This window comes from Anomaloglossus baeobatrachus, chromosome 4, assembly GCF_048569485.1.
Source record: "Anomaloglossus baeobatrachus isolate aAnoBae1 chromosome 4, aAnoBae1.hap1, whole genome shotgun sequence".
NCBI classification, from domain to species: Eukaryota; Metazoa; Chordata; class Amphibia; order Anura; family Aromobatidae; genus Anomaloglossus; species Anomaloglossus baeobatrachus.
The window spans coordinates 503,584,925-503,610,750 of record NC_134356.1 but is presented as its reverse complement, the minus strand read 5'-3'; the positions used below and the strand labels follow the sequence as shown (position 1 = coordinate 503,610,750).

The window sequence follows — 25,826 nt, the reverse complement described above, 5'->3', positions numbered from 1 at the left end:
ATGACTTTTCACATTCACAACTCATCTCTGCAGAATGTCATCTTCTCCGGACTTCTGCAGCACATCTTGACACGATACCTTTAAAAATAGCAGAATGATTATAATGTTCTTGAATAAAATATACCTGCCCTACTCTGTGCCCCTGAATAAATAATTTCTCCTCACTGTGTTCAGTGCACAAAATATTACCCACATACTGTCCTTCTTATGGTACATGCCCTCCACACTACCCTCTCCTTTCCATACTGAGCCCACTCTGTACACTGTCCTCTCACACTGTGTTCCCATATACTGCCCAGTCTTTATACTGTGACCCCTCATCACACTCCCTTTCTCTTCAGCATACGGTCTCTTCCTGCCTGTGCTCTTACACTGTCCTCCATGATATTACCTCTCTATACCATCCCAGCACACACTATCCAGCTTTTATTTTGTGCCTTCTCACATTTTTCCCCCCTATACTGTCCCCTCATACTTTTCCCCTCAAAGGCTCTTCACCTATCCCTCCTAGCTCCCCATACTGTCTGCACCCATCCCCTGCCTCACTTCCCAAACTGTGTACTCAAATTCCTCCTCCCCCTTGCTCTTAAGTCTGTATCAGCACCCATCTGCCCCTCACTCCTCATTCTGTGTTAGCACCCATCTCCCTTTGTTCTCCAAATTATGTCCTCAAATAATCAAATAATAATAAATCTCCACTGTCTTCAACTCCACTGGAGCACTTACCACTAATACTGTGTGCAGCGCCAGGAAGTTACATCAGCGGTGTCATCAGATGACCTGATCTCACTGCTGATGTTGCCCTCACCTGGAAGTGCTAGTGGTCAGTGCTTCAATTGTACTCACACCTTGAGGGTGTAAGTGCAATTGATCTCTGAGAGCTAGTGAGTTGCACTTTTTCTGAGCCGGCAGGATCCGGATAATTAGCTGGAGTTCCCAGAGAACTCTGGGCCTGGCCCAGGGAAACCGCGCAGATCCAGACTTTTATAGTCCAAGTCTGCCCATCACTACTGCAGTCAATATGGGGAAATATTCAGTCTTTGCATAAACTTGATGAATTTGTCATTAAAAGTTTAAAAACTTATTAAATGTTTATAATTGTACTTTAGTATCGGTAGAAATATCTTATAGAAACATCCATAGAAATATACAAACAAAAGAATGATAAACCCTGAAGAAGCAATGTGTGTAAACAAAAAAATGTGATGTACAGTTGTGTCTAAAAGATTTTAGACTGACACAAAAGAAGTTTGATAAAACTGTTTCCACAATCTACATTATTATTTTCCTGCCAGAAAGTAATGTAAGTGAAGTGGTTGTTAAAGAAAATCTTGAGTTATTCTGACTTGTTTTCTATACTGTAATGCCAAAATGTAAACATGGTCTGGAAAGTTGAGGAAGGCTGAAAACCTTTATACATTTTATTTATTTATTTATGCCTAACATCTGGATTAGATATAGTATAATTATTATGAGCAATGGTAATCTGCTTTTTCTAATAGCAGTGCCATGGCCACAATTCACTTACAGTTATGGATGAAAGTGTTGGCACCTTTGAAATCAGTACAGGAAATTAAGTATTTCTCCCAGAAAATTATTTCAATTACACATGCTGTGTTTTACACATTTATGTCCTATGTGCGTATTGGAACAACACACAAAAAAAAGCCCTGAGAAAAAAAGGCAAATTGTACATAATTTCACACAATACCCCCAAAGTGGGCCAAACAAAATTGTTGGCACCCTCAAAATAATATTTGGTTGCACACCCCTTGAAATAAATAACCACAATCAATCGCTTCTTATAACCATCAACAAGCTTCTTACACCTCTCAACTGGAATTTAGGACAACTCCTCTTTTGCAAACTGCTCCAGGTCCTTATATTTGAAGGCTGCCTTCTGACAAAAGCAATTTTAAGATCTCTCCACAGGTGTTCAATTGGATTTAGATCCAGACTTATTGCTGACCACTTCAGAACTCTACAGTGCTTTGTTTCCATGATCCACCCCCGGACTACCCTGCTTTACAACATCTCATCAATTTTTCTCTGCTGTCCAAGTTCAGGGAGAATAGGTGCAGTGTCATGTTTTGTAAACTTCTTGATTATGTTGCACACTGTGGACAAAGGAACATCAAGATCTCTAGCGATGGGCTTGTAACTTTGAGATTGTTGATATTTTTCAACAGTTTTGGTTTTCCACTCTTCAGACAGTTGTCTTCCACTCTTTCTGTTCTCCATACTTAGTTTGACACACACAGACACAAAATGCAAAGATTGAGTCAACATCTCCCTTTTTATCTGGTTTAAAATTTACCACAGGTGAGTCTAAACAAGCATAATATGCTTGGAGCAAAGTTATTTACCCACAATTTTGGAAAGGTGCCAACAATTTTGTCTGGTCTATTTTTGGAGTTTTGTCTGAAATTCTGTCAATTTTTTTGAGTTGTTCCAATACACACAAAGAAAATAAACATGTGTATAACAAAATGTGTAATTTCAATAATTTCCAATAACTTTCTTGGTGAAATACTTCATTTTCATGAACACCTTCAACAGTGCCACCTGTCAGGACTCTGGTATTTCTGTTTATCCTTTTTGGGCTTTTTGCCCTTTTCCAATATGGTGTCCCCTGCTTCATTCTTCTCCATGTGTTCTGTGTCCTCTTGCCTTTTTAATCTCAGTCCAGCCTCCAGTCATCTGCTTGAGTATTCTGCCTGGTTTCCTACTCCTAGTGGCATCTCAAGGTACTTCAGCAAATCCTGTGTGAAACTCTTGTTGCTGCTCTTCAGAGGTTCTGCTCATCTGCTGCTGATGCCTAGCCTCTGCTATGGTTCTGACCTGCCTTGCTGTCACATAAGCTGGCTTACTTAACAAACTGCTCTGCATTTCTTTTCTGACCATTGTATACTGCTTTGTTGCTTCCACCATTGAATTGATGCTATAGCAGAGCATGGGACTATTCTTTACAGTAGAAACTGCTCTTAGCACTTTTAGCCATGAAATGTATATTTATTTAATGGGGTTTTTTTAAACCAAATTGTCATTTCATGTATTTTATAACCGTATACATTCTTTGTCTTACCAGTAATTTTCATTGTTATAAATATTACCTACTTTTATGAATGGAGTTTTATGATGACATACACACCATGTAATAAAGACACCATGTTTACCTTTTCTATAATATTTAAAGGCAGCCTGTCATGTAAAAAGTGCTATTACTGTGCAGATATGGGGTTAATCTGCAGGTAATTGCGCTCTGACATTATTTGGCCACCACACTGAAAGTTCTGCTGCTGGGAGGAAATTAACTTTATTTCTTCTTGCAGTATTGGTCTTTTAGTCATAGGGACATGGCCCAGTTTCAGTCACTCCTCAGGGCATAGTGAGTGGTGGCAATAACCACACTCCCAACTCTGACTGACAGCTAACTCAGCATTGCATTAGTACAGAGTTAGCTGTCAGTCAGCATGTTACAGGAGCTGCTCACTATGTACTGAGCAGTGAATGAAATAACAGTGACTGCATCTTTATGATTGAAAGCTGAGGCTGCTGGGAGGAATATGTTAATTTCCTCCCAGCAGTGTGTCTCAGTCCGCACAGTGTGAAAACGCTATTAGCCTGCAGATTAACCCAATATCTGCAGGTTAAAAGCATTATTTTGCATGCATAGTTGAGTTGCTAGGGTTTGTTTGCACAAGGAAGATTTTTATTTTTGGCTGCAATTCTACCATGAGGACCACTTCAGGCTAGACTTCTCTGAAAAGTAGATGGGTGTAGTTTAATCCCGCTGGTTATTTCCAGTTTTAAGCTGATGATGCTGTTGTACATCTTCAAATTCAGAAGGGAAGTAAACAGGATGTTTCTTTCACCAGTTACACTATGTTTCGTTGGATGATCACTGCATTTAAGGTACTCAACATTGCCCATTTCTTGGTGCTTCTTCAAAAGAGCTTGAAAAGCACATCTTGAAACCTCAGTCTGCTTGGAAATCTTTGACTGGAAGAGAAATGTTGTTGCTGTGCTCAGTCTTATCATACTAATCTTTGACACCTTCTGTTTCAACCATGAACGTTATCTTAATCTCTATCATCCTATGTGCTTTTACTGTCCACTTTCACCACTTAATCACCACTCATCCACATCAGTCCCTCTCTCCTCCCCTCTCCTATGTACAGCTCCTAGGTTCTTTTCACCTTTATAAAGATTCTCAGTCCATCATGCTCCAGGGTCTTGCAGAAAAAGCCATGCCACAACTCCAAAAACTATCTGTTCTTTCTCCTTTTACTGCTACTTCTCTCAGGCGATATCTCTCCTAATCCTGGTTCGCCCCATGCCAACTTTACCTCTTCCCCCACCTCCCATGAAAACCTTGCTAACCTCATTAACATTAGTCTCACACCCTCACTTCCCTCTTTTAGTTGTGCTCTCTGGAATCCACGGTCTGTATGTAACAAGCTTCCCTACATCCACAATCTCTTTTTTCAATAACTCTCTTAATCTGCTAGCCTTCACTGAAATATGGATCCAGGATTCTGACACTACTTCCCTGCTGCCATTTCTCACAGTGGTTTATACTTTTCCCATTCACCAAGACCTGAAAACAGACATGGTGGTGGAGTTAGCTTACTCTTGTCCCCACAATGCACTTTCCAGGTCATCCCCCCAGCTCCATCACTCTCAATCCCATCTTTCGAGGTTCACACCATCAAACTCTTCCATCTCCTCTCCCTCTCCCTCAGAGTAGCAGTCATATACCGTCCATCAAGCTCACCCACCCAGTTCCTTGAACACTTTTCAGCTTGGCTGGTGCACTTCATGTCCTCAGAATTACTAACCCTTATCTTAGGAGACTTCAACATCCCCATGAACAGCCCCTCCTCCCCATATGCATCCCAGCTTCTTTCTCTAACCACCTCCCTTTGCCTCTCACAGCTCTCATCCTCTGAGACACATGAAGATGGTAACACCCTTGGCCTGGTCTTTATCCGCCTCTGCTCAATTGCTCACTTTGATATCTCACCTCTTCCCTTCTCCGCCCCAGCACACTCCCACCTATCACACATTAAGAAACCTAGAGGCCATTGACTCTCAAACACTTACAGACTCTCTACACTCATCACTCTCACCCATCTCCTCCCTTTCTTGTCCTGATCTGGCTGTAAGCCACTACAATGATACACTCAGAAGAACCCTAGACAAGTAGCACCCCTCACCCTCAGAACCTCAAAACACAGAGTAAATCAGCCTTGGCTCACATCGCAAACTCAATTTCTCCAGCGATGCTCTAGGAGTGCCGAACGCCTTTGGAGGGAAACCCGCACACCAGAAAACTTCATCCACTACAAATTCATGTTAAAGACTTACAACTCTGACCTTCACCTTGCCAAACAGACCTACTTCACAACTCTTATCTCCTCACTATCCAACAATCCAAAAAAGCTCTTTGACACCTTTTACTCTCTCCTCAGTCCCAAAGCACAGACCCCTATCACAGACCTTCATGCTGATGACCTGGCCTCGTATTTCACAGAGAAAAAAGAAAACATCTACCAAGAGATCAGCTCCCAGCCACCAAGCGTTCTGAATCCCATCCCTCCCCCACATCCCATCCAGCTAACTTTCCACATTTGATCCAGTCACAGAGAAGGAAATCTCCAAGCTCCTCTCTTCTTCTTGTGCTACCACTTGCCCTACTGATCCCTTCCCCTCACACCTACTCCAGTCCCACTCTTTGGTTGTCACTACTCACCTAACTAAAATCTTCAATCTCTCTCTCTTTTCTGGTATCTTCCACTCCTCCCTCAAACACTCTACCATTACTCCATTATTAAAAAAAATCTTCTCTTGATCCATCCTGCACAAGCAACTACAGACCAGTCTCCAATCTCCCCTTCATCTCCAAACTTTTGGAGCACCTGGTCTATTCTCGCCTCACCTGCTACCTCTCCACTCACGCTCTTCTAGAGATTTTACAATATAGCTTCCGCCCTTTACACTCAACAAAAACTGCCCTTGTCAAAGTGACCAATGACCTATTGATAACAAAATGTAATGGTGACCACTCTCTGCTTATTCTTCTTGACCTCTCTGCAGCCTGCTACACTGTTGACCACCATCTCCTTCTCTCTATGCTCCATTCTATCGGCCTAAATGACACTGCTCTCTCCTGATTTTCTTCCTATATTTCTGGCCTCTCATTCAGTGTATCATTTGCTGGCTCCATATCTTCTCCTCTTACTCTCACTGTTGAGGTCCTTCAAGGATCAGTCCTCGGCCCTCTTCTTTTCTCCCTCTACACTGCCCCGATTGGATTGACCATCAGCAGATATGGCTTTCAGTACCATCTTTACACTGATGACACACAACTATACACCTCATCCCCTGACCTCAGCCCCGCTGTTCTACAGAACACCAGTGACTGCCTGACTGCAGTTTGCAACATCATGTCTGCTCTCTATCTGAAACTGAACTTCTTCTTTTCCCTCCGTATTGCAACCATCCTAAACCCGACATCTCCCTCTCTGTGTGTGGCACAACAATAATTCCTTGGCAGCAAGCCCACTGTCTGGGTGTTATACTTGACACTGATCTCTCCTTCACCTCCCACATACAATCTCTTGCCCGCTCCTGTTGCTTGCACCTCAAGAACATCTCTAGAATCCTCCTGTTTCTCCCAATGGAAATTACAAAAACCCTCACTGTGGCCCTGATTCACTCCCACCTTGACTACTGTAACTCTCTACTAATTGGTCTCCCCCTAAGTAGACTCTCTCCTCTACAGTCCATCCTTAATGCAGCAGCCAGGGACACCTATTTGGCTAACCGCTACTCAGAAGCTTCTGCTCTGTGCCAGTCATTGCACTGGCTGCCCATATATCACAGGATCCAATTCAAACTGCTTGTTCTCACCCACAAATATATCTCCACAGTGCAGCACTCCCCTACAACTCTGCCCTCATCTCTGTCTATCACCCTACCCGTTCTCTACACTCTGCAAATGACTTTCGACTAACATCCACACTATCTCGAACCTCTGACTCCCAGATCCAAGACTTCTTCCGAGCTGCACCAATCCTCTGGAACGCTCTACCTCAAGAAGCTAGGACAAATCACAACTTACTCAGCTTCAGACGCACCCTAAAAACACATCTTTTTAGGGCGGCCTATCACACTCCCTAGCCGAACTAAATTCACATAGTCCCTCCACGCCTTCTCAGAACATAACCCCACATCAAACTCCATGGCACTCAAATGCATCTCAAGGTTCTGGCCGACTGATCCAGGCAGCCATTATCTATCCCCCATTTCCTCGAGATGGCAGGATTGTCATTGTAAATAAGCACCTGTAATTTGTTCTCCCCACCTCATTGTAGATTGTAAGCTCTCATGAGCAGGGTTGTCTTTTTTTCCTCGGATTATTGTATTTTCTATAAGTGTTACTTGTTTGTATATGACCCTCTTAAATTTGTAAAGCGCTGCAGAATATGTTGACGCAATAGAAATAAAGATTATTATTATTATCATGATGTATATAACCTATAACATTAAACTGTCTTCCATAACCTCACCTATATAGTAGAGTTTGGCTGTTCCTCACCCAGGTTTAAGCTTCCCTCAAAGCTAGAGGGTTTATTGAGTTAATGTCTATTTCCAAGAGCAATAATGATCATTATCATTTTATATAATTGGTTGCTCATACACCTGATTTTAAACTTACTAAATGCCTGTGTTTGTGCAACTATACCAAGAAGAATTGATGCAGAGTACAAGGCAATAGGTGGTCACACCAAATATTGATGCAGATTTCTATTTTGTTCATTCATTTTCCAGTTTGGTAATTCATAAGTAAGCTCTTAACCTTAACACTTAATAATTCTATGTTTTACAGCAATTTTATTTGCAGCATTTTTTCCATTCTTGCCAAACTTGTGAACAGTTCTGTATAACAAATAAATATTAGACAAGCAATATTCACGAATTGGTTCATTTATGTAATATTGTGTAATAAATAAAACAAATAGAACGTGCTATGACTACACTGTGTGCAGAATTACTAGGCAAATGAGTATTTTGATCACATGATACGTTTTATACATGTTGTCCTACTCCAAGCTGCATAGGCTTGAGAACCAACTACCAGTTAAGTAAATCAGGTGATGTGCATCTCTGTACTGAGGAGGGGTGTGGGTGTAATGACATCAACACCCTATATAAGGTGTGCGTAATTATTAGGCAACTTCCTTTCCTTTGGCAAAATGGGTCAGAAGATAGATTTGACGGGCTCTGAAAAGTCCAACATTGTGAGATGTCTTGCAGAGGGATGCAGCAGTCTTGAAATTGCCAAACTTTTGAAGCGTGATCACCGAACAATCAAACGTTTAATTGCAAATAGCCAACATGGTCGCAAGAAACGTGTTGGGCAAAAAAGGCGCAAAATAACTGCCCATGAATTGAGGAAAATTGAGCGTGAAGCTGCCAAGATGCCATTTGCCACCAGTTTGGCCATATTTCAGAGCTGCAACGTTACTGGAGTATCAAAAAGCACAAGGTGTGCCATACTCAGGGACATGGCCAAGGTAAGGAAGGCTGAAAAACGACCACCTTTGAACAAGAAACATAAGATAAAATGTCAAGACTGGGCCAAGAAATATCTTAAGACTGATTTTTCAAAGGTTTTATGGACTGATGAAATGAGAGTGACTCTTGATGGGCCAGATGGATGGACCAGAAGCTGGATCAGTAAAGGGCAGAGAGCTCCACTCCGAATCAGACGCCAGCAAGGTGAAGGTGGAGTACTGGTATGGGCTAGTATCATCAAAGATGAACTTGTAGGACCTTTTCAGGTTGAGCATGGAGTGAAGCTCAACTCCCAGACCTACTGCCAGTTTCTGGAAGACAACTTCTTCAAGCAGTGGTACAGGAAGAAGTCAGTATCGTTTAAGAAAAACATGATTTTCATGCAGGACGATGCTCCATCACATGCATCCAACTACTCCACAGCGTGGCTGGCCAGTAAAGGTCTAAAAGATGAAAAAATAATTACATGGCCCCCTTGTTCACCTGATCTGAACCCCATAGAGAACCTGTGGTCCCTCATAAAATGTAATATCTACAGGGAGGGAAAACAGTACACCTCTCGGAACAGTGTCTGGGAGGATGTGGTGGCTGCTGCACATAATGTTGATCGTAAACAGAGCAAGCAATTGACAGAATCTATGGGTGGTAGGCTGTTAAGTGTCATCATAAAGAAAGGTGGCTATATTGGTCACTATTATTTGGGGGGTATTGTTTTGCATGTCAGAAATGTTTATTTCTAAATTTTGTGCAGTTATATTGGTTTACCTGGTGAAAATAAACAAGTGAGATGGGAATATATTTGGTTTTTATTAAGTTGCCTAATAATTCTGCACAGTATTAGTTACCTGCACAAACAGCCAAATCTAAAAAAACCCCACTCTAACTTCCAAAAATATTAAGCTTTGATATTTATAAATCTTTTGGGTTGATTGAGAACATAGTTGTTGATCCATAAAAAAAAAATCCTCTAAAATACAACTTGCCTAATAGTTAGCTAGTGTTACTGAAATGATTAATTTGAGATATCCTGCTGTTCCAGCAGTTTAATAACATCATTTTTTATTCTAGTTTCTCACACAGTTCAATGAAGGACGATATTAAACACCCTAGTTTTCATCTAGGCTCTCCCTCTCACCCTTAAGCCTGCTTTACACGGTACGACCGATTGTGCGATTTCACAATCGATCGTACCCGCCACCGTCCTTTTTGCGTCACGGGCAAATCGCTGCCCGTGTCGCACAAAGTTAGTAAACCCCGTCACACATACTTACCTCTCGTGCGACCTCGCTGTGGGCGGCGAACGTCCACTTCCTGGAGTGGGAGGGACGTTCGGCGTCACAGCGACGTCACACGGGCGCCGGCCAATAGAAGCGGAGGGGCGGAGATGAGCGGGACGTAAACATCCCGCCCACCTCCTTCCTTCCACATAGAGACGGCGGCGGCCGCGGGAGGCAGGTGAGCTGCTCATCGTTCCCGTGGTGTCACACGGAGCGACGTGTGCTACCACGGAAACGATGGTCAACTAAAGTAACCGATATTATGGAACCTAACGAGCAGTACCCGACTCACGATTTGTGAGCGATACTGCGTCGCTAGGAGGTGTCACACAGGCCGGCATCGCCAGCGATGCCGGATGTGCGTCACAAAAACCGTGACCCCGACGATCTATCGCACGATAGATTGCCTGGTGTAAAGCAGGCTTTACTCTCCTTTTCCTTCTTTCTCCTTTCCATACAACTAATGGCTTTTCAGTGTTGCAATTCACGGCACATTTTTGGGTAAAATTCAGCAAAGCTGGAGAAGTTAAATTTCAAACGATCTGCCCAACTATAGTTTTAATGCTTAAAGGGAATCTGTCACCAGGTTTTTGCTACCTCATCTGAGAGCAGCATAATGTAGAAACAGAGACCCTGATTCCAGCAATGTGTCACTAACTGAGCTGTTTGCTGTCATTTTGATAAAATCAATGTTTTCTCTACTACAGATCTAGCAGTTACAGTCATGTGAAAAAGTTTGGGCACCCCTATTAATGTTAACCTTTTTTTCTTTATAACAATTTGGGGTTTTGCAACAGCTATTTCAGTTTCATATATCTAATAACTGATGGACTGAGCAATATTTCTGGATTGAAATGAGGTTTATTGTACTAACAGAAAATGTGCAATCCGCATTTAAACAAATTTGACCAGTGCAAAAGTATGGGCACCTCAACATAAAAGTGACATTAATATTTTGTAGATCCTCCTTTTGCAAAAATCACAGCTTCTAGTCACTTCCTGTAGCTTTTAATGAGTTCCTGGATCCTGGATGAAGGTATATTTGACCATTCCTGTTTACAAAACAAATTCAGTTCAGTTAAGTTTGAGCTTCAAATCATCCCACAGATTTTCAATGATATTCAGGTCTGGGGACTGGGATGGCCATTCCAGCACATTGTAATTGTTCCTCTGCATGAATGCCTGAGTAGATTTGGAGCGGTGTTTTGGATCATTGTCTTGCTGAAATATCCATCCCCTGCGTAACTTCAACTTCGTCACTGATTCTTGCACATTATTGTCAAGAATCTGCTGATACTGAGTTGAATCCATGCGACCCTCAACTTTAACAAGATTCCCGGTGCCGGCATTGGCCACACAGCCCCAAAGCATGATGGAACCTCCACCAAATTTTACTGTGGGTAGCAAGTGCTTTTCTTGGAATGCCGTGTTTTTTTGCCTCCATGCATAACGCCTTTTTGTATGACCAAACAACTCAATCTTTGTGTCATCAGTCCACAGGACATTCTTCCAAAATGTAACTGGCTTGTCCAAATGTGCTTTTGCATACCTCAGGCGACTCTGTTTGTGGCGTGCTTGCAGAAACGGCTTCTTTCGCATCACTCTCCCATACAGCTTCTCCTTGTGCAATGTGCGCTGTATTGTTGACCGATGCACATTGACACCATCTGAAGCAAGATGATGCTGCAGGTCTTTGGAGGTGGTCTGTGAATTGCCCTTGACTGTTCTCACCATTCTTCTTCTCTGCCTTCCTGATATTTTTCTTGGCCTGCAACTTCTGGGCTTAACAAGAACTGTACCTGTGTTCTTCCATTTCCTTACTATGTTCCTCACAGTGGAAACTGACAGTTTAAATCTCTGAGACAACGTTTTGTATCCTTCCCCTGAACAACTATGTTGAATAATCTTTTTTTTCAGATCATTTGAGGGTTGTTTTGAGGAGCCCATGATGCCACTCTTCATAGGAGATTCAAATAGGAGAACAACTTGCAAGTGGCCACCTTAAATACATTTTCTCATGATTGGATACACCTGCCTATGAAGTTCAAAGCTCAATGAGGTTACAAAACCAATTTAGTGGTTTAGTAAGTCAGTAAAAAGTTGTTAGGAGTGTTCAAATCAAGAAATTGATAAGGGTGCCCATACTTTTGCACCAGTCAAATTTTGTTTAAATGCGGATTGCACATTTCTGTTAGTACAATAAACCTCATTTCAATCTAGAAATATCTCAGTCCATCAGTTATTTGATATATGAAACTGAAATAGCTGTTGCAAAAACCCAAATTGTCATAAAGAAAAAAGGTTAACATTAATAGGGGTGCCCAAACTTTTTCATATGGCTGTATATAGAGGACTACCTGGCAGCACACCAAGAAGTCCTCTAATGATAATCTACTGCTAATTAAATAATGATTTGATCAAAACTACACTAAGCAGCCCAGTAAGTGACATATTGATGGAATCAGGATCTCTGCCCCTACATTATGCTGCTCTCAGATTAGGTGAAAAAAAACCTGGTGATAAATTTCTTTTAAGTATCATTATATGTAAATAGTCTGTGGTCTAATAAATGGTGTCTGTAAAAGGGCACTAAAATGGGAAATGATTTAACACAAAATGCCCCACAAACTATTCAGTAACTCAGAGTTAAGACCTGCATATATCAAATGTTTATGGGATATCCTCTTAGGTTATAGTTTTTTAGTTCTGAAATTAAATTTGCCATCTCCTTGTAGATTTTGGAGACACCCATGTTTATTAGCAGTGAACCTTTGACATACCACATCCATCAGATCATAATTCTTTGTCTATTCTTATTGGATAGCTTGTCTAAGATCAGCCTTCTCCATCATTGTCACAAGCTATATTGTTTAGATTCTTCTCCCATAATGTTATTCCTTTTAGTGGCTGTGTGTATTTTTTGTGGATTTCCTGTTATCAGAAAAACTTTCACCTCCATTCCAAAATCCCTCTTTTTGAGGCATTTTTTTTGGTGATAACTTTTTTCCTTCATCTGTCTTTACTATGATTCTACAATCTAATTATTTTTTTCTTGAAGAAATAAAACGTGGCACTCTAGAGTTCATTTGAAAATAAAATACACACATTTAAGAAACACATTGTTTATTGTCTCATGCCTATTTTCCACCCTTTCAACTACACTGTTGTTTTTGGATATTTTGTAAAGGAATTGCCACTTTGCTGTTGAACTTTAAGATGTGATTGTGAATTGTGATCATTGATGTAAAATTACATTTTACAGTTAATGGACCTATCAAAGTTTATGCCAGAATCTAATGTATATACAATAAAAATAAAATTCAGATGCTCTTACTTATCTTAAAGATTTTTTTTATCTTACTGACTCGGCTGACAATTTCAAGCATTTTTGTACAATAGCAACCATGTGGAGAAGTTTGAGCTATATTTGTTTTAACCATATGTCACTCAGGTTAAACTTTTAAACTTTTCCATTGGTCTGTCATCTATTTCTTCTGCTTACTATTCACACTGGCATACTATCACTAGATATTAATAGTAGCAGTCACAGTCGTCATAGCAAATAGTGAATGTGTGCAAGATGTATAATGCCAACAATGTCTGTATTAACCATGATTTGAAAGAGTGCAAAGGCTTCCTGGAAGCTCTTCTGAAGTTCTGCTTCCAATATACAACTAAATTGTAAACACTTGCATGCTTTCCTGATATTAAAATACAGATATATATTTATATGTATATACAGCAAAGAGTGCAGCAGCACACTGTGTTCACCAAGATATATGCAAACATTTAACATAGGAATTTTAGACAAAAATACTGCCCAGTAGACTATACTTATAGAGGGTAGGTAGAATCCAGCACCAAATAAAATGGTCATAGACTGATGGAAGAGAGGCTCAGACAACTGTGGAGGCAGTCATCACCTCCAAATGTAGGCTACAAAGAAAGAAAAATTGACCAGTACCTCCTAACAAAAGGAAGCAAATGTGAACACGTGCGAGCTGTTATTACTGCATTATAAAGCGGATCAAATAAAAAATTTCTGACATGTTCAATATTTAAGTACATCATTCTAAAGGTGCTATTGACATGAAATCCCCCCCAGATGTTGGTAATAGAGATGAGCGATCCTGCCAAGGAACAGATCGGTTAAGGGTCACTGATCCCGCTTGAGATCGCGGGCAGATCGACGATCGTAGCCAATCCAATCGTCAATCCTAACTGAACCCATTAAACTCAATGGTAGGCAAAAGTGGTATTTGTAACATGGTGTAGGGGAGGGCTGTAAAAGGAAGAAACAAAAAAGGCTTAAAGCAGTGCAGACTTACCGCGTACCTGCAGTTGCAGCGCTACCTACTTCCAGGTCCAACAATTATCACAAATGCATAGTCACTGCTTTCCCCTTCCACCGGTGTTTCTGATTGGCTGCCATTGGAGGCTGACCTCCCTCTGAGACATCATTTGTGATTGGTGGAAAGGGAAAGAAGTGAATATTGTCACGATTCCTCTGTGCAGAGTATCTTGCAGACTAGAACATGCTCTGCTGCGTTTTCCTGAATTACATTCCTGACATTTACACGATTCCTCTCTGCAGGGCATCTTGCCTTTGAAGATGCTGTGCTGTGCTTTCTTGAGTTACTGAGCTAGCAGCTTGTTTGACAGCACAAAATTCCATGTCGGTGCTGATTACTCAGGTATTCCTCCTTACTGGTAATTGCTCAGGTTTTTACTGAGCATGCTCGCCCAGAACTTTGCCAGTTGTATTTTCTAGTTTTGCTGTTGTGCTGTTGCCTCTGCTAGTGTTCTGATTTTTGTGTCCTCACCATGGATTGTTATTTGACTTTTCTCTACCCGCTCCCTGTCCTAGTCATGACCTCCTGCCTATTGACCACAGACCGTTACCTGACCACGTCTCTGTTTTCTCCCTGAACCTATTACGTGCTCTCCTGGATTTCTGACCCTCTGATATTGAACTGACTACACCTCTGTTTACTCCTTGTGCTTATATGTGTCCTCCCATTAACAGACCCTGGCTTTCCTGACAACTCTTCTTTCCATTCTGCTCGTAAGTAGTGACTGCATCACACATATGCATTAGTGATTAATGTTGGACCCAGAAATAGCCCTGCAGCTGCTGGGATGTGGTAAGTATGTACTGCTGTTGCTTCTTTATTTTTTTTAAAAGTGGCCAATCACAGCCATGTCAATACATGACATGGATGTGATGGGCAGGGAGAGGATGGTTTTTGCCATCCGATCATTTATCGATCCTTGGCAAGATCGCTGACTTTTGCGATAAATCCTCGGATGTCAGATCCTTATCAGATCAGGCCAAAGATTGTACGATTTTAACATTTAACAATCTTTGCCAATCAGGATTGCTCAGCTCTAGTTGGTAACAATCCATTCAAACTGCACAAGCAAATAAATAAAACCATAGATGTTCATAAATTATTTGTAATATTGAGAAATGACACAGGAAAAAAGTATTGAACACACTTACTGAGATTTAAATAATGCTTTGTTGGTAATGACCGCTTCAAGACACCTCGTGTATTGATAATCTAGTAGCATGCATTGATTATGTGTGATTTTGGTCCAATCTGCCACACAAACACTCTTCAAATCCTGAATGTTCTGTGGATTCCTTCTATGAACTCTGAGCTTTAATTCCTTCCATACATTTTCTATTGGAGTCAGGTCAGGTGATTGGCTGGGCCATTCTAGTATCTTTATTTTATTTTTTTACATAGTTACAAAATTACATAGGTTGAAAAAAGACCAAGGTCCATCTAGTTCAACCTTCCTCCACCAATTATACATTTTGTCATTAAGTCATTTGTAACCGACAATGTTGTGTGTTCTTAGGAAATCATCTAGCCATTTTTTATAAGCTGTATCTGCCATTACTACCTCTTGTGGTAGGGCATTCCACAGTCTCACTGCTCTAACTATAAAGAACCCTTTCCTATTTAGCTGCCGGAATCACTTTTCTTCTACTCGCAGTGTATGCCCCCTGGTCTTTAGTATTGTCTTTGGAAGGAATAAGTCATGTGCCAGTCCTTTGTATTGACCACACATGTATTTATACATATAAATGAGATCTCCTCTGATACGTCTTTTTTCTAAGCTAAACAAATCTAACTTTTTCAACCTCTTATCATATGGGAGGCCTTCCATTCCTTGAAATAATCTAGTTGCCCGCCTTTGAACTGACTCTAACTTCTGAATGTCCTTTTTAAAATGTGGAGCCCAAAACTGGATCCCATATTCTAGATGTGGCCTTACAAGTAATTTATAAAGGGGTAACAATACATTTGGATCACTGAATTTTCTCTCTTTTTATACACTCTAAAATCTTACCCAAAGCTAAAAGCTAAAATTTTGCTTTAGCAGCTGCTTGACTTTAAGTACTGCTGCTCAGCTTACTTGTAACCAGAATACCCAAGTCTTTCTCCTGTTTCTCTGAAACAAATTCAGAGTTTCCTTGGCTGTGTGTTTGGGATTGTCTTGCTGAAATGTCCATCCTCGTTTCATCTTCATCATCCTGGTACGTAGACAGCAGCAGATTTTTATCAAGAATGTCTTGGTACATATGTCCATGCATCCAACCTTCAATCATATGAATTTTGTCACTGCCATATGATGAAAAGCAGTCCCACACCATGATGTTCCCGGCTCCAAACTTCATTGTTGGTAGGGTGTTTTTGGGGTGATAAACAGTGTTTTTTAGCCTCCAAACATGGTGTGTATTATGGCATTCAATTAAATTTTGGTCTCATATGACCAGACTATATTCTACCAGTATTTAACAGACTTGTCTAAATATTGTTGAGCAAACTTAAAAAGCTCTTAAACATGATTTTAGTCCAGCAATGGAGTCTTGTATGGTGAATGTACATACAGGCCATGGAGGTTGAGTGCAATACTTACTGTTTTCTTTGAAACAATTATACCTGCTGATTTCAAGTCATTTTGTAGCTCTCCACAGGTGTTCCTTAGCTGTTGCACAACTCTTCTGATAATTCTTTTCACTCCTCTGTTTCAAATCTAGCATGGAACACCTGGTTGTGGCCAGTTTTAGTGGAAATTATGTTCTTTCCTCTTCTGGATTATGGCCTCAACAGTGTTCAGTGGAACCTTCAGTAGTTTAAAAATTCTTTTATACCAATGCCATCAGTATGTTTTTCAACAATAAAGGTCCAGTCACACTAAGCAACTTACCAGCGATCCCAACAACGATAGGGATCGCTGGTAAGTTGCTAGGAGGTTGCTGGTGAGATGTCACACTGCGACGCTCCAGCGATCCCACCAGCAACCTGACCTGGCAGGGATCGCTGGAGCATGGCTACACGAGTTGCTGGTGAGCTCACCAGCAACCAGTGACCAGCCCCCAGCGCCGCGTGGAAGATGCTGCGCTTGGTAACTAAGGTAAATATCGGGTAACCAACCCGATATTTACCTTGGTTACCAGCGCACGCAGCTACACGTGCAGAGAGCAGGGAGCAGCGCACACTGAGCGCTGGCTCCCTGCTCTCCTAGTACAGCACACATCGGGTTAATTACCTGATGTGTGCTGCAGCTAAATGTGCACAGAGCAAGGAGCAGCGCACACTGCTTAGCGCTGGCTCCTTGCTCTCCTAGTTACAGCACACATCGGGTTAATTACCCGATGTGTGCTGCAGCTAAATGTGCACAGAGCAAGGAGCAGCGCACACCGCTTAGCGCTGGCTCCTTGCTCTCCTAGTTACAGCACACATCGGGTTAATTACCTGATGTGTGCTGCAGCTAAATGTGCACAGAGCAGGGAGCAGCGCACAATGCTTAGCGCTGGCTCCTTGCTCTCCTAGCTGCAGGACACATCGGGTTAATTAACCCGATGTGTCCTGCAGCTACATGTGCACAGAGCAGGAGCCGGCACTGACAGTGAGAGCGGCGGAGGCTGGTAACAAAGGTAAATATAATAGGACAGGGCTTCTTGGTTACCCGATGTTTACATTGGTTACCAGCCTCCGCAGAAGCCGGCTCCTGCTGCCTGCACATTTAGTTGTTGCTGTCTCGCTGTCACACACAGCGATCTGTGCTTCACAGCAGGACAGCAACAACTAAAAAATGGCCCAGGACATTCAGCAACAACCAACGACCTCACAGCAGGGGCCAGGTTGTTGCTGGATGTCACACACAGCAACATCGCTAGCAACGTCACAAAAGTTGTTCATTAGCAGCGATGTTGCTAGCGATGTTGCTTAGTGTGACGGGGCCTTAAGGTTGTGAAGGTCTTGAGACCGCTCATCATGACATGTTTCTTGTGTGGCACCGTTGTACTGAGACACCTTTGTATAGGCCATTACTTTACCAAACCAGCTATTATTTTTCCCTAAGTGGCAGATTTCTTTCTAATTACTGATAGATTTCATCTGGTGTTATAACTTTCCATGACTTTTTGCACCTCTATCTTCATGTGTTCAATACTTTTTCCATGTGTCATTTCTCATTGTTACATAGCACTTAATTTATGGACAACTATGGTTTGATTTCTTTCCTTTTGTAGATTGGATAGGTTGAGAATTTCATGTCAATACTACATTTAGAAATATATTTACTTATGAAATTGGTCACGTGTTCAATGTTTATTTCCCCCACTGTATATGGTACTGTGCAATAGTTCAGGAAGGAGGACAAAATGATGAAAACGTAAGAATGCTTTAAAAAAAATCAAAGTACTGACACCTTTTTTGTCAATTAAAGAAATGCAAAGTGAACCAACAAAAGAAATGTAAATCAAATCAATAATTAATGTATCCACACTTTTCCTTCAAAACATTAATTCTGTTTATTATAGTCAGGTGTATGAATAACCAGTTATATCAAACAGGCCAATAAGGCGATAATCATCATTTTCAAATGGAGGGTGAAACATCGTCATTAACTGAAACAGAAACAACTGTGTAGAAGGCTTAAAACTGGGTGAAGAACAAACACATTGCTACAAAGTTGAAGTTGTGTAAGACAGTTTCATGTTACAGATCATACACCACATTACAGGCCCCCTTACACACTGAGACTTTCTAGCAATCCCACCAGTGATTCTGACCTTGCCGGGATCGCTGGAAAGTCGTTGGTGAGCTGTCAAGCAGGCAGATCTGGTCAACGATGCAGCAGCGATACAAACCTGCAGAACAACCTCGCTGGATGTTGGAGACATGTCACACAGCAGGGAACGCTATAGCATGCAGGGTTCTAAGTTGCTAATGATGTCGTTGTAATGGTGTCAAACACACTGATACATGCTGCGCAGCGGGAAACAAAGGACCAAAAAATAGTCCTGAAAGATTTGTAGCAATCAGCAACCTCACAGCGGGGGCCAGGTCGCTGATGCATGTCACACACTGCAATGTCGCTGGGGAGGTCGCTATTACGTCACAAAACCGGTGACGTTACATCAATATCACTAGCGATGTTGCAGTGTGTAAAAGGGCCTTAAGACTGAGGGCAGCAACAAGACATAAGGTAAATATACTGCATCAGGAAGGTCTCTCACAGTAAAAGATTTCAAAGTAGACCAGGGTTTCAAGATGTGCTGTTCAAGCTTGAAGTATAAAAAATGGGCAATGTTCAGGACCATAGATGGTCAGCTAAGGAGACTTAAGGGTACTTCACACGCTGCGATATCGGTACTGATATCGCTAGCAAGCGTACCCGCCGCCATCGGTTGTGTGTCAGGGGCAAATCGCTGCCCGTGGCACACAATATCACTTACACCCGTCACACTACTTACCTGCCTAGCGACATCGTTGTGACCGGCGAACCGCCTCCTTTCTAAAGGGGCGGTTCGCTCAGCGTCATAGCGACGTCACTAAGTGACCGCCCAATAGCAGAGGAGGGGCAGAGATGAGCAGGCCAAACATCCCACCCACCTCCTTCCTTCCTCATTGCCGGCGGGACGCAGGTACGGTGAGTTTCCTCATTCCTGCGGTGTCACACATAGCGATGTGTGCTGCCGCAGGAACGACAAAAAACCTCGCTACTCACCTGTCAACGATTTTTGGTGTTGGAGCGACCTCTCCAATACCAACGATTTTTACCTCTTTTGCGATTGTTTTAGGTTGCTGAGAGGTGTTACATGCTGCGATTTTGCTAATAATGCCGGATGTGCGTCACAAACACCGTGACCCCGACGATATATCGTTAGCGATGTCGCAGCGTGTAAAGAACCCTTTAGTGCAGCAGATGAAAGAAATAACAAGCCTTCTTCCCTTCGAAATCGATAATCAAAAACTATCGAGCAGTGTCATCATTTCAGAACTGTCCCAACCATGTGGACACAGTTACACACCCATTAACTTTTCGGAGAAGTCTGGTAAGAAGTGTTCTTCATGGAAGAATTGCAGACAAAGTTTCAGAGCTCACATGAAAATATAGGGAATAGGAGGCAGAAAAATGTCAATAGGCGCTCTGGAGTTATGAATCAAAATTCAAATATTTGGCTGTAAAAAAAGGCAGTTTTTTCAGTGAAGAATGTTACAATAATGAATGTCTGCAGGCAACAGTGAAGCATGGTGGAGATTGATCGCAAGTTTGAAGCTGCATTCAGCAGATGGACTAGGCTTATTGTCAGGATTAATGATATTCTCAATGCTGAGAAATACAGGCACATACTTATCCATCATGCAATAATATGTGATGTGTCTGATTGGCACCAAATTTATTCTGCAGCAGAACAATGACCCCAAACATGCAGACAATGTCAATAAGAACTATCTTCACTGTAAAGATGAACACGAACCTGGAAGTTATGATATGGCCTCCACAAAGCTCTGATATTACCGTTAATGAGTCTGTCTGGCATTAAATGAAGAGACTGAAGATTTTTAACAAACCTTGTTCAAAGAAGCTCTGTGAATAGTTTTCCAATATGTTTGTCAGAACCTCCAAGCAGAATTTCTTCATTTTGTTAATTGATAAAGAATAAACTATTATCAATTCTAGTTTTTAAAGCATTCTTACCTTGTGGCATTTTTCCACACTTGCCAACTACTTTTAAAATGTTACACTGTACGATATATAATTTTATTAATTTTTATATTACACTATGTTAAATAAACACTTTAAAATTTATAGAATATCTATATTTTCTTCTTTATTGTCCAGATGTCAGAAGGAGGCTGGAATTTAATCTAGATGACTTACTTGAAGAGGCTAGACAACCAAATTTTCCTAAGCCATTACATACAGAAGCTAAAGATGCCCCTCAAAAAGAGGTATGAACAAATACATAGCTATAGGTACATAAAAGGTGTTTTAGAATTACTGATGTAAGAGGAGTTCTAACCTCCCAGCATCCCACCAGTCCCACATTCTTCACTATAGAACTTTTTACATTACTGTTCATGTGTTTTAAGCTCGTACTGTAAAGTGTATCTTCAGAATTATTTTTTTCATACACACTAATCAATTACCGTATTTTTAGTTTTATAAGACGCACCTGATTATAAGACGCACCCCCAAATTTGGTGAAGGAAAAGAGAATTTTTTTTTAATGTTAAATGGGATCCATCTTATAATGCCAGTGTCCGTCTAACAAATCATATAGGGTATATGTCCCTCATAGCCCCCCATCCTAAAATTAGCCCCCCTTAATCTGGATATGGCCCCCTTATATTGAATATAGCCCCCTTGTGCTGGGACATGTCCCCCTGTGCTGCCCATGGCCCCTATAGATGGTACACCTCCCCTGTGTTTGATATGGCCCCCATGTGTGCTGCCCATGGCCCCTATAGATGGTACACCTCCCCTGTGTTTGATATGGCCCCCATGTGTGCTGCCCATGGCCCCTATAGATGGCACACCTCCCCTGTGTTAGATATGGCCCCATGTGTGCTGCCCATGGCCACTATAGATGGCACATCTCTCCTGTGTTAGATATGCCACCCATGTGTGCTGCCCATGGCCACTATAGATGGCACATCTCCCCTGTGTTAGATATGCCCCCCATGCTGCTGCCCATAATAAAATAAAACACTTTCCTTACCTTCTCAGCGCTGTCCCTCCTCGTGTCTCCCTCCTCGCAGTTGAGCTCCGACTTCCTCTACTTCCTGGTTCTTGCTGCCGGTCATGTGATCGGCACGGCAGAGTGATATTATCTCTGCATGCCTTATCACAGACAGCAGCAGCAGGAGACCGGGAGATCAGCCCTGGAGGTAAGTAAAGCTTTTTTTATTTTACTATGGGCAGCAGCACGGGGGCCATATCTAACGCAGGGGAGATCATGTGCGATCAAAGGGAGCACAGGCAGATATAATATGCCCCGCTGCCCCAGCCCCTCAGCGTGATGCAGTTTCAGCACCATGCTGATGTGGACAGCGGCTGTGCATATTATATGAGCGGGAGCAGGAGATCTAACGCTGCCGCCCGCAGCTGTCACCTGCCCTGCCCCCAGCACCGCTCCAGAGCGGACCCTGCAGTGTATATATATATATATATATATATATGTACACCCTTCCACCCCGTATATTCGGTTTATAAGACGTACCCCCTACTTTCCCCCAAAATTTGTGAGGAACAAAAGTGCGTCTTATAAAGCGACAAAAAAACGGTAGGTGATAGGTCTCTATATGACATCCAAAAGAATGACAAGAACCAAGTTTTCCAAGCAAAACATTGTCTCTTTTTTTTTTTAAAAGCACATTATGGTGCCATATTTTTCCCTGGTTAGTGTTGCACACAAATCTGGCTGTTCACATGATGTAAAAGAAGGCTTTATTTATCAGACCAGGATAACTTCATCTATTTTTGGGGAATTTTTCCTTATTTCAGTAAAAATAACTTCTTCCTATACTCCTATCGCTCAATTTTCAAGAAGGCCCTTTAATCCAACATCACTGACTGACCTCACAAATGCTTGCAATCTCCATTCTAGTTGCTCTCAAAAATTTCATACACTGTGCAGAATTATTAGGGAAGTTGTATTTTAGAGGATTTTTTTTATTATTGATCAAGAACCCAAAAGACTCATAAATATCAAAGCTTAATATTTTTGGAAGTTGGAGTGGGATTTTTTTTAAATTTGGCTTTCTTAGAAGGATATCTGTTTGTGCAGGTAACTATTACTGTGCAGAATTATTAGGCAACTTAATAAAAAACAAATATATTCCTATCTCTCTTGTTTATTTTCACCAGGTAAACCAACATAACTGCACACAATTTAGAAATAAACATTTCTGACATGCAAAAACAAAACCCCCCAAAAATTAGTGACCAATATAACCACTTTTCTTTATGATACCACTCAACAGCCTACCATCCATAGATTCTGTCAGTTCCTTGTTCTGTTTACGATCAACATTGTGTGCAGCAGCCACCCCAGCCTCCCAGACACTGTTCCGAGGGGTGTACTGTTTTCCCTCCTTGTAGATCTTACATTTTATGAGGGACCACAGGTTCTCTATGGGGTTCAGATCAGGTGAACAAGGGGGCCATGTCATTATTTTTTCATCTTTTAGACCTTTACTGGCCAGCCACGTTGTGGAGTAGTTGGATGCATATGATGGAGTATTGTCCTGCATGAAAATCATGTTTTTCTTGAACGATACTGACTTTTTCCTATACCAAAGCTTGAAGAAGCTGTCTTTTAGAAACTGGCAGTAGGTCTGGGAGCTGAGCTTCACTCCATCCTCAACCCAAAAATGTTCCACAAGGGCTTGACAAAGGCTTCCTGACCTGTACTGTACCCTATTTTTATCATTGGAAATAAAGTTTGAAAGAATGTTACTACTCTCCAGAAGCTGGATCCTTCTCCTTTTTTCCTCTTGAACTCCAGCACATTCATAGTGTTTGGATCCGTGCATGCTGGACCTCCAACAGATGAGCTGGATACCTCTGCTTTTTCCTCTAATCTTTGATGATACCAGCCCATACCAGTATCCCACCTCCACCTTGATGGTATCTGAGTCACAGTGGAGCTCTCTGCCCTTTACTGATCCAGCCTCTTGCCCATCCATCTGGCCCATCAAGAGTCACTCATTTTATCAGTGGTGGTCATTTTTCAGCCTTCCTTACCTTGGCCATGTCCCTGATTATGGCACACCTTGGGCTTTTTGATACTGTCAAGGTCAGAATGACGATGATGATGAGACTCAAAGGATCTCTCGATATCCGGCTGCTGCTTCTAATTAAAAATGTCATGTGTGCACACGAGAATGAAAAATAACTGCACAGCAAGTCAGTTATGTCTATCTCCATATTATATACGGATAAGGCTGCACATCAAACTTAGATAATAGTATAATGCCTCAAGCATATGGACAAATATTGGAATATACAATGAAAAATGCTACTTGCTAATTTGAACATGTGAATAATGAATTGCATACCTGCCATGAATATTAGGAAAAAGGAGATATTTAGCAATCGCATTGATCAATGTAACTGAGCCCCAAGGCCTCGTCAAGGCATATCTCTATATTGGGGTCCCTAGCTCTGTGACCCTAACTGTGTGTCATCTCATTGCAATTAAAAACTGCTATGGGTGGAGAGGGGTAACTAAGGACTTTCTTATATAGGAGATGGAAAAAACATGGCCGAAAGGGGCGGAGCTGTGTTCACATTCAGAAAAAAAAACTACATATAACTGAATAGGATAACTGAAGTGAGCACTAATATATATATTATGAGTGCAAGCCAAAAATTACATACTATATACGGATAAGGCTGCACATCAAACTTAGATAATAGTATAATGCCTCAAGCATATGGACAAATATTGGAATATACAATGAAAAATGCTACTTGCTAATTTGAACATGTGAATAATGAATTGCATACCTGCCATGAATATTAGGAAAAAGGAGATATTTAGCAATCGCATTGATCAATGTAACTGAGCCCCAAGGCCTCGTCAAGGCATATCTCTATATTGGGGTCCCTAGCTCTGTGACCCTAACTGTGTGTCATCTCATTGCAATTAAAAACTGCTATGGGTGGAGAGGGGTAACTAAGGACTTTCTTATATAGGAGATGGAAAAAACATGGCCGAAAGGGGCGGAGCTGTGTTCACATTCAGAAAAAAACTACATATAACTGAATAGGATAACTGAAGTGAGCACTAATATATATATTATGAGTGCAAGCCAAAAATTACATACTATATACGGATAAGGCTGCACATCAAACTTAGATAATAGTATAATGCCTCAAGCATATGGACAAATATTGGAATATACAATGAAAAATGCTACTTGCTAATTTGAACATGTGAATAATGAATTGCATACCTGCCATGAATATTAGGAAAAAGGAGATATTTAGCAATCGCATTGATCAATGTAACTGAGCCCCAAGGCCTCGTCAAGGCATATCTCTATATTGGGGTCCCTAGCTCTGTGACCCTAACTGTGTGTCATCTCATTGCAATTAAAAACTGCTATGGGTGGAGAGGGGTAACTAAGGACTTTCTTATATAGGAGATGGAAAAAACATGGCCGAAAGGGGCGGAGCTGTGTTCACATTCAGAAAAAAAACTACATATAACTGAATAGGATAACTGAAGTGAGCACTAATATATATATTATGAGTGCAAGCCAAAAATTACATACTATATACGGATAAGGCTGCACATCAAACTTAGATAATAGTATAATGCCTCAAGCATATGGACAAATATTGGAATATACAATGAAAAATGCTACTTGCTAATTTGAACATGTGAATAATGAATTGCATACCTGCCATGAATATTAGGAAAAAGGAGATATTTAGCAATCGCATTGATCAATGTAACTGAGCCCCAAGGCCTCATCAAGGCATATCTCTATATTGGGGTCCCTAGCTCTGTGACCCTAACTGTGTGTCATCTCATTGCAATTAATAACTGCTATGGGTGGAGAGGGGTAACTAAGGACTTTCTTATATAGGAGATGGAAAAAACATGGCCGAAAGGGGCGGAGCTGTGTTCACATTCAGAAAAAA

The 25,826-nt window shown here is 41.4% G+C and overlaps 1 protein-coding gene across 1 annotated transcript in view; it reads left to right on the top strand.

The window, feature by feature from the left end:
* Positions 1-25,826, top strand: part of FAM227B (family with sequence similarity 227 member B) — a 756,766-nt gene that overhangs the window by 522,733 nt on the left and 208,207 nt on the right. The window contains exon 13 of the mRNA XM_075345811.1: positions 21,019-21,121. Coding sequence (XP_075201926.1) covers positions 21,019-21,121 — 103 coding nt within the window. The remainder of the gene's footprint in view (positions 1-21,018; positions 21,122-25,826) is intronic.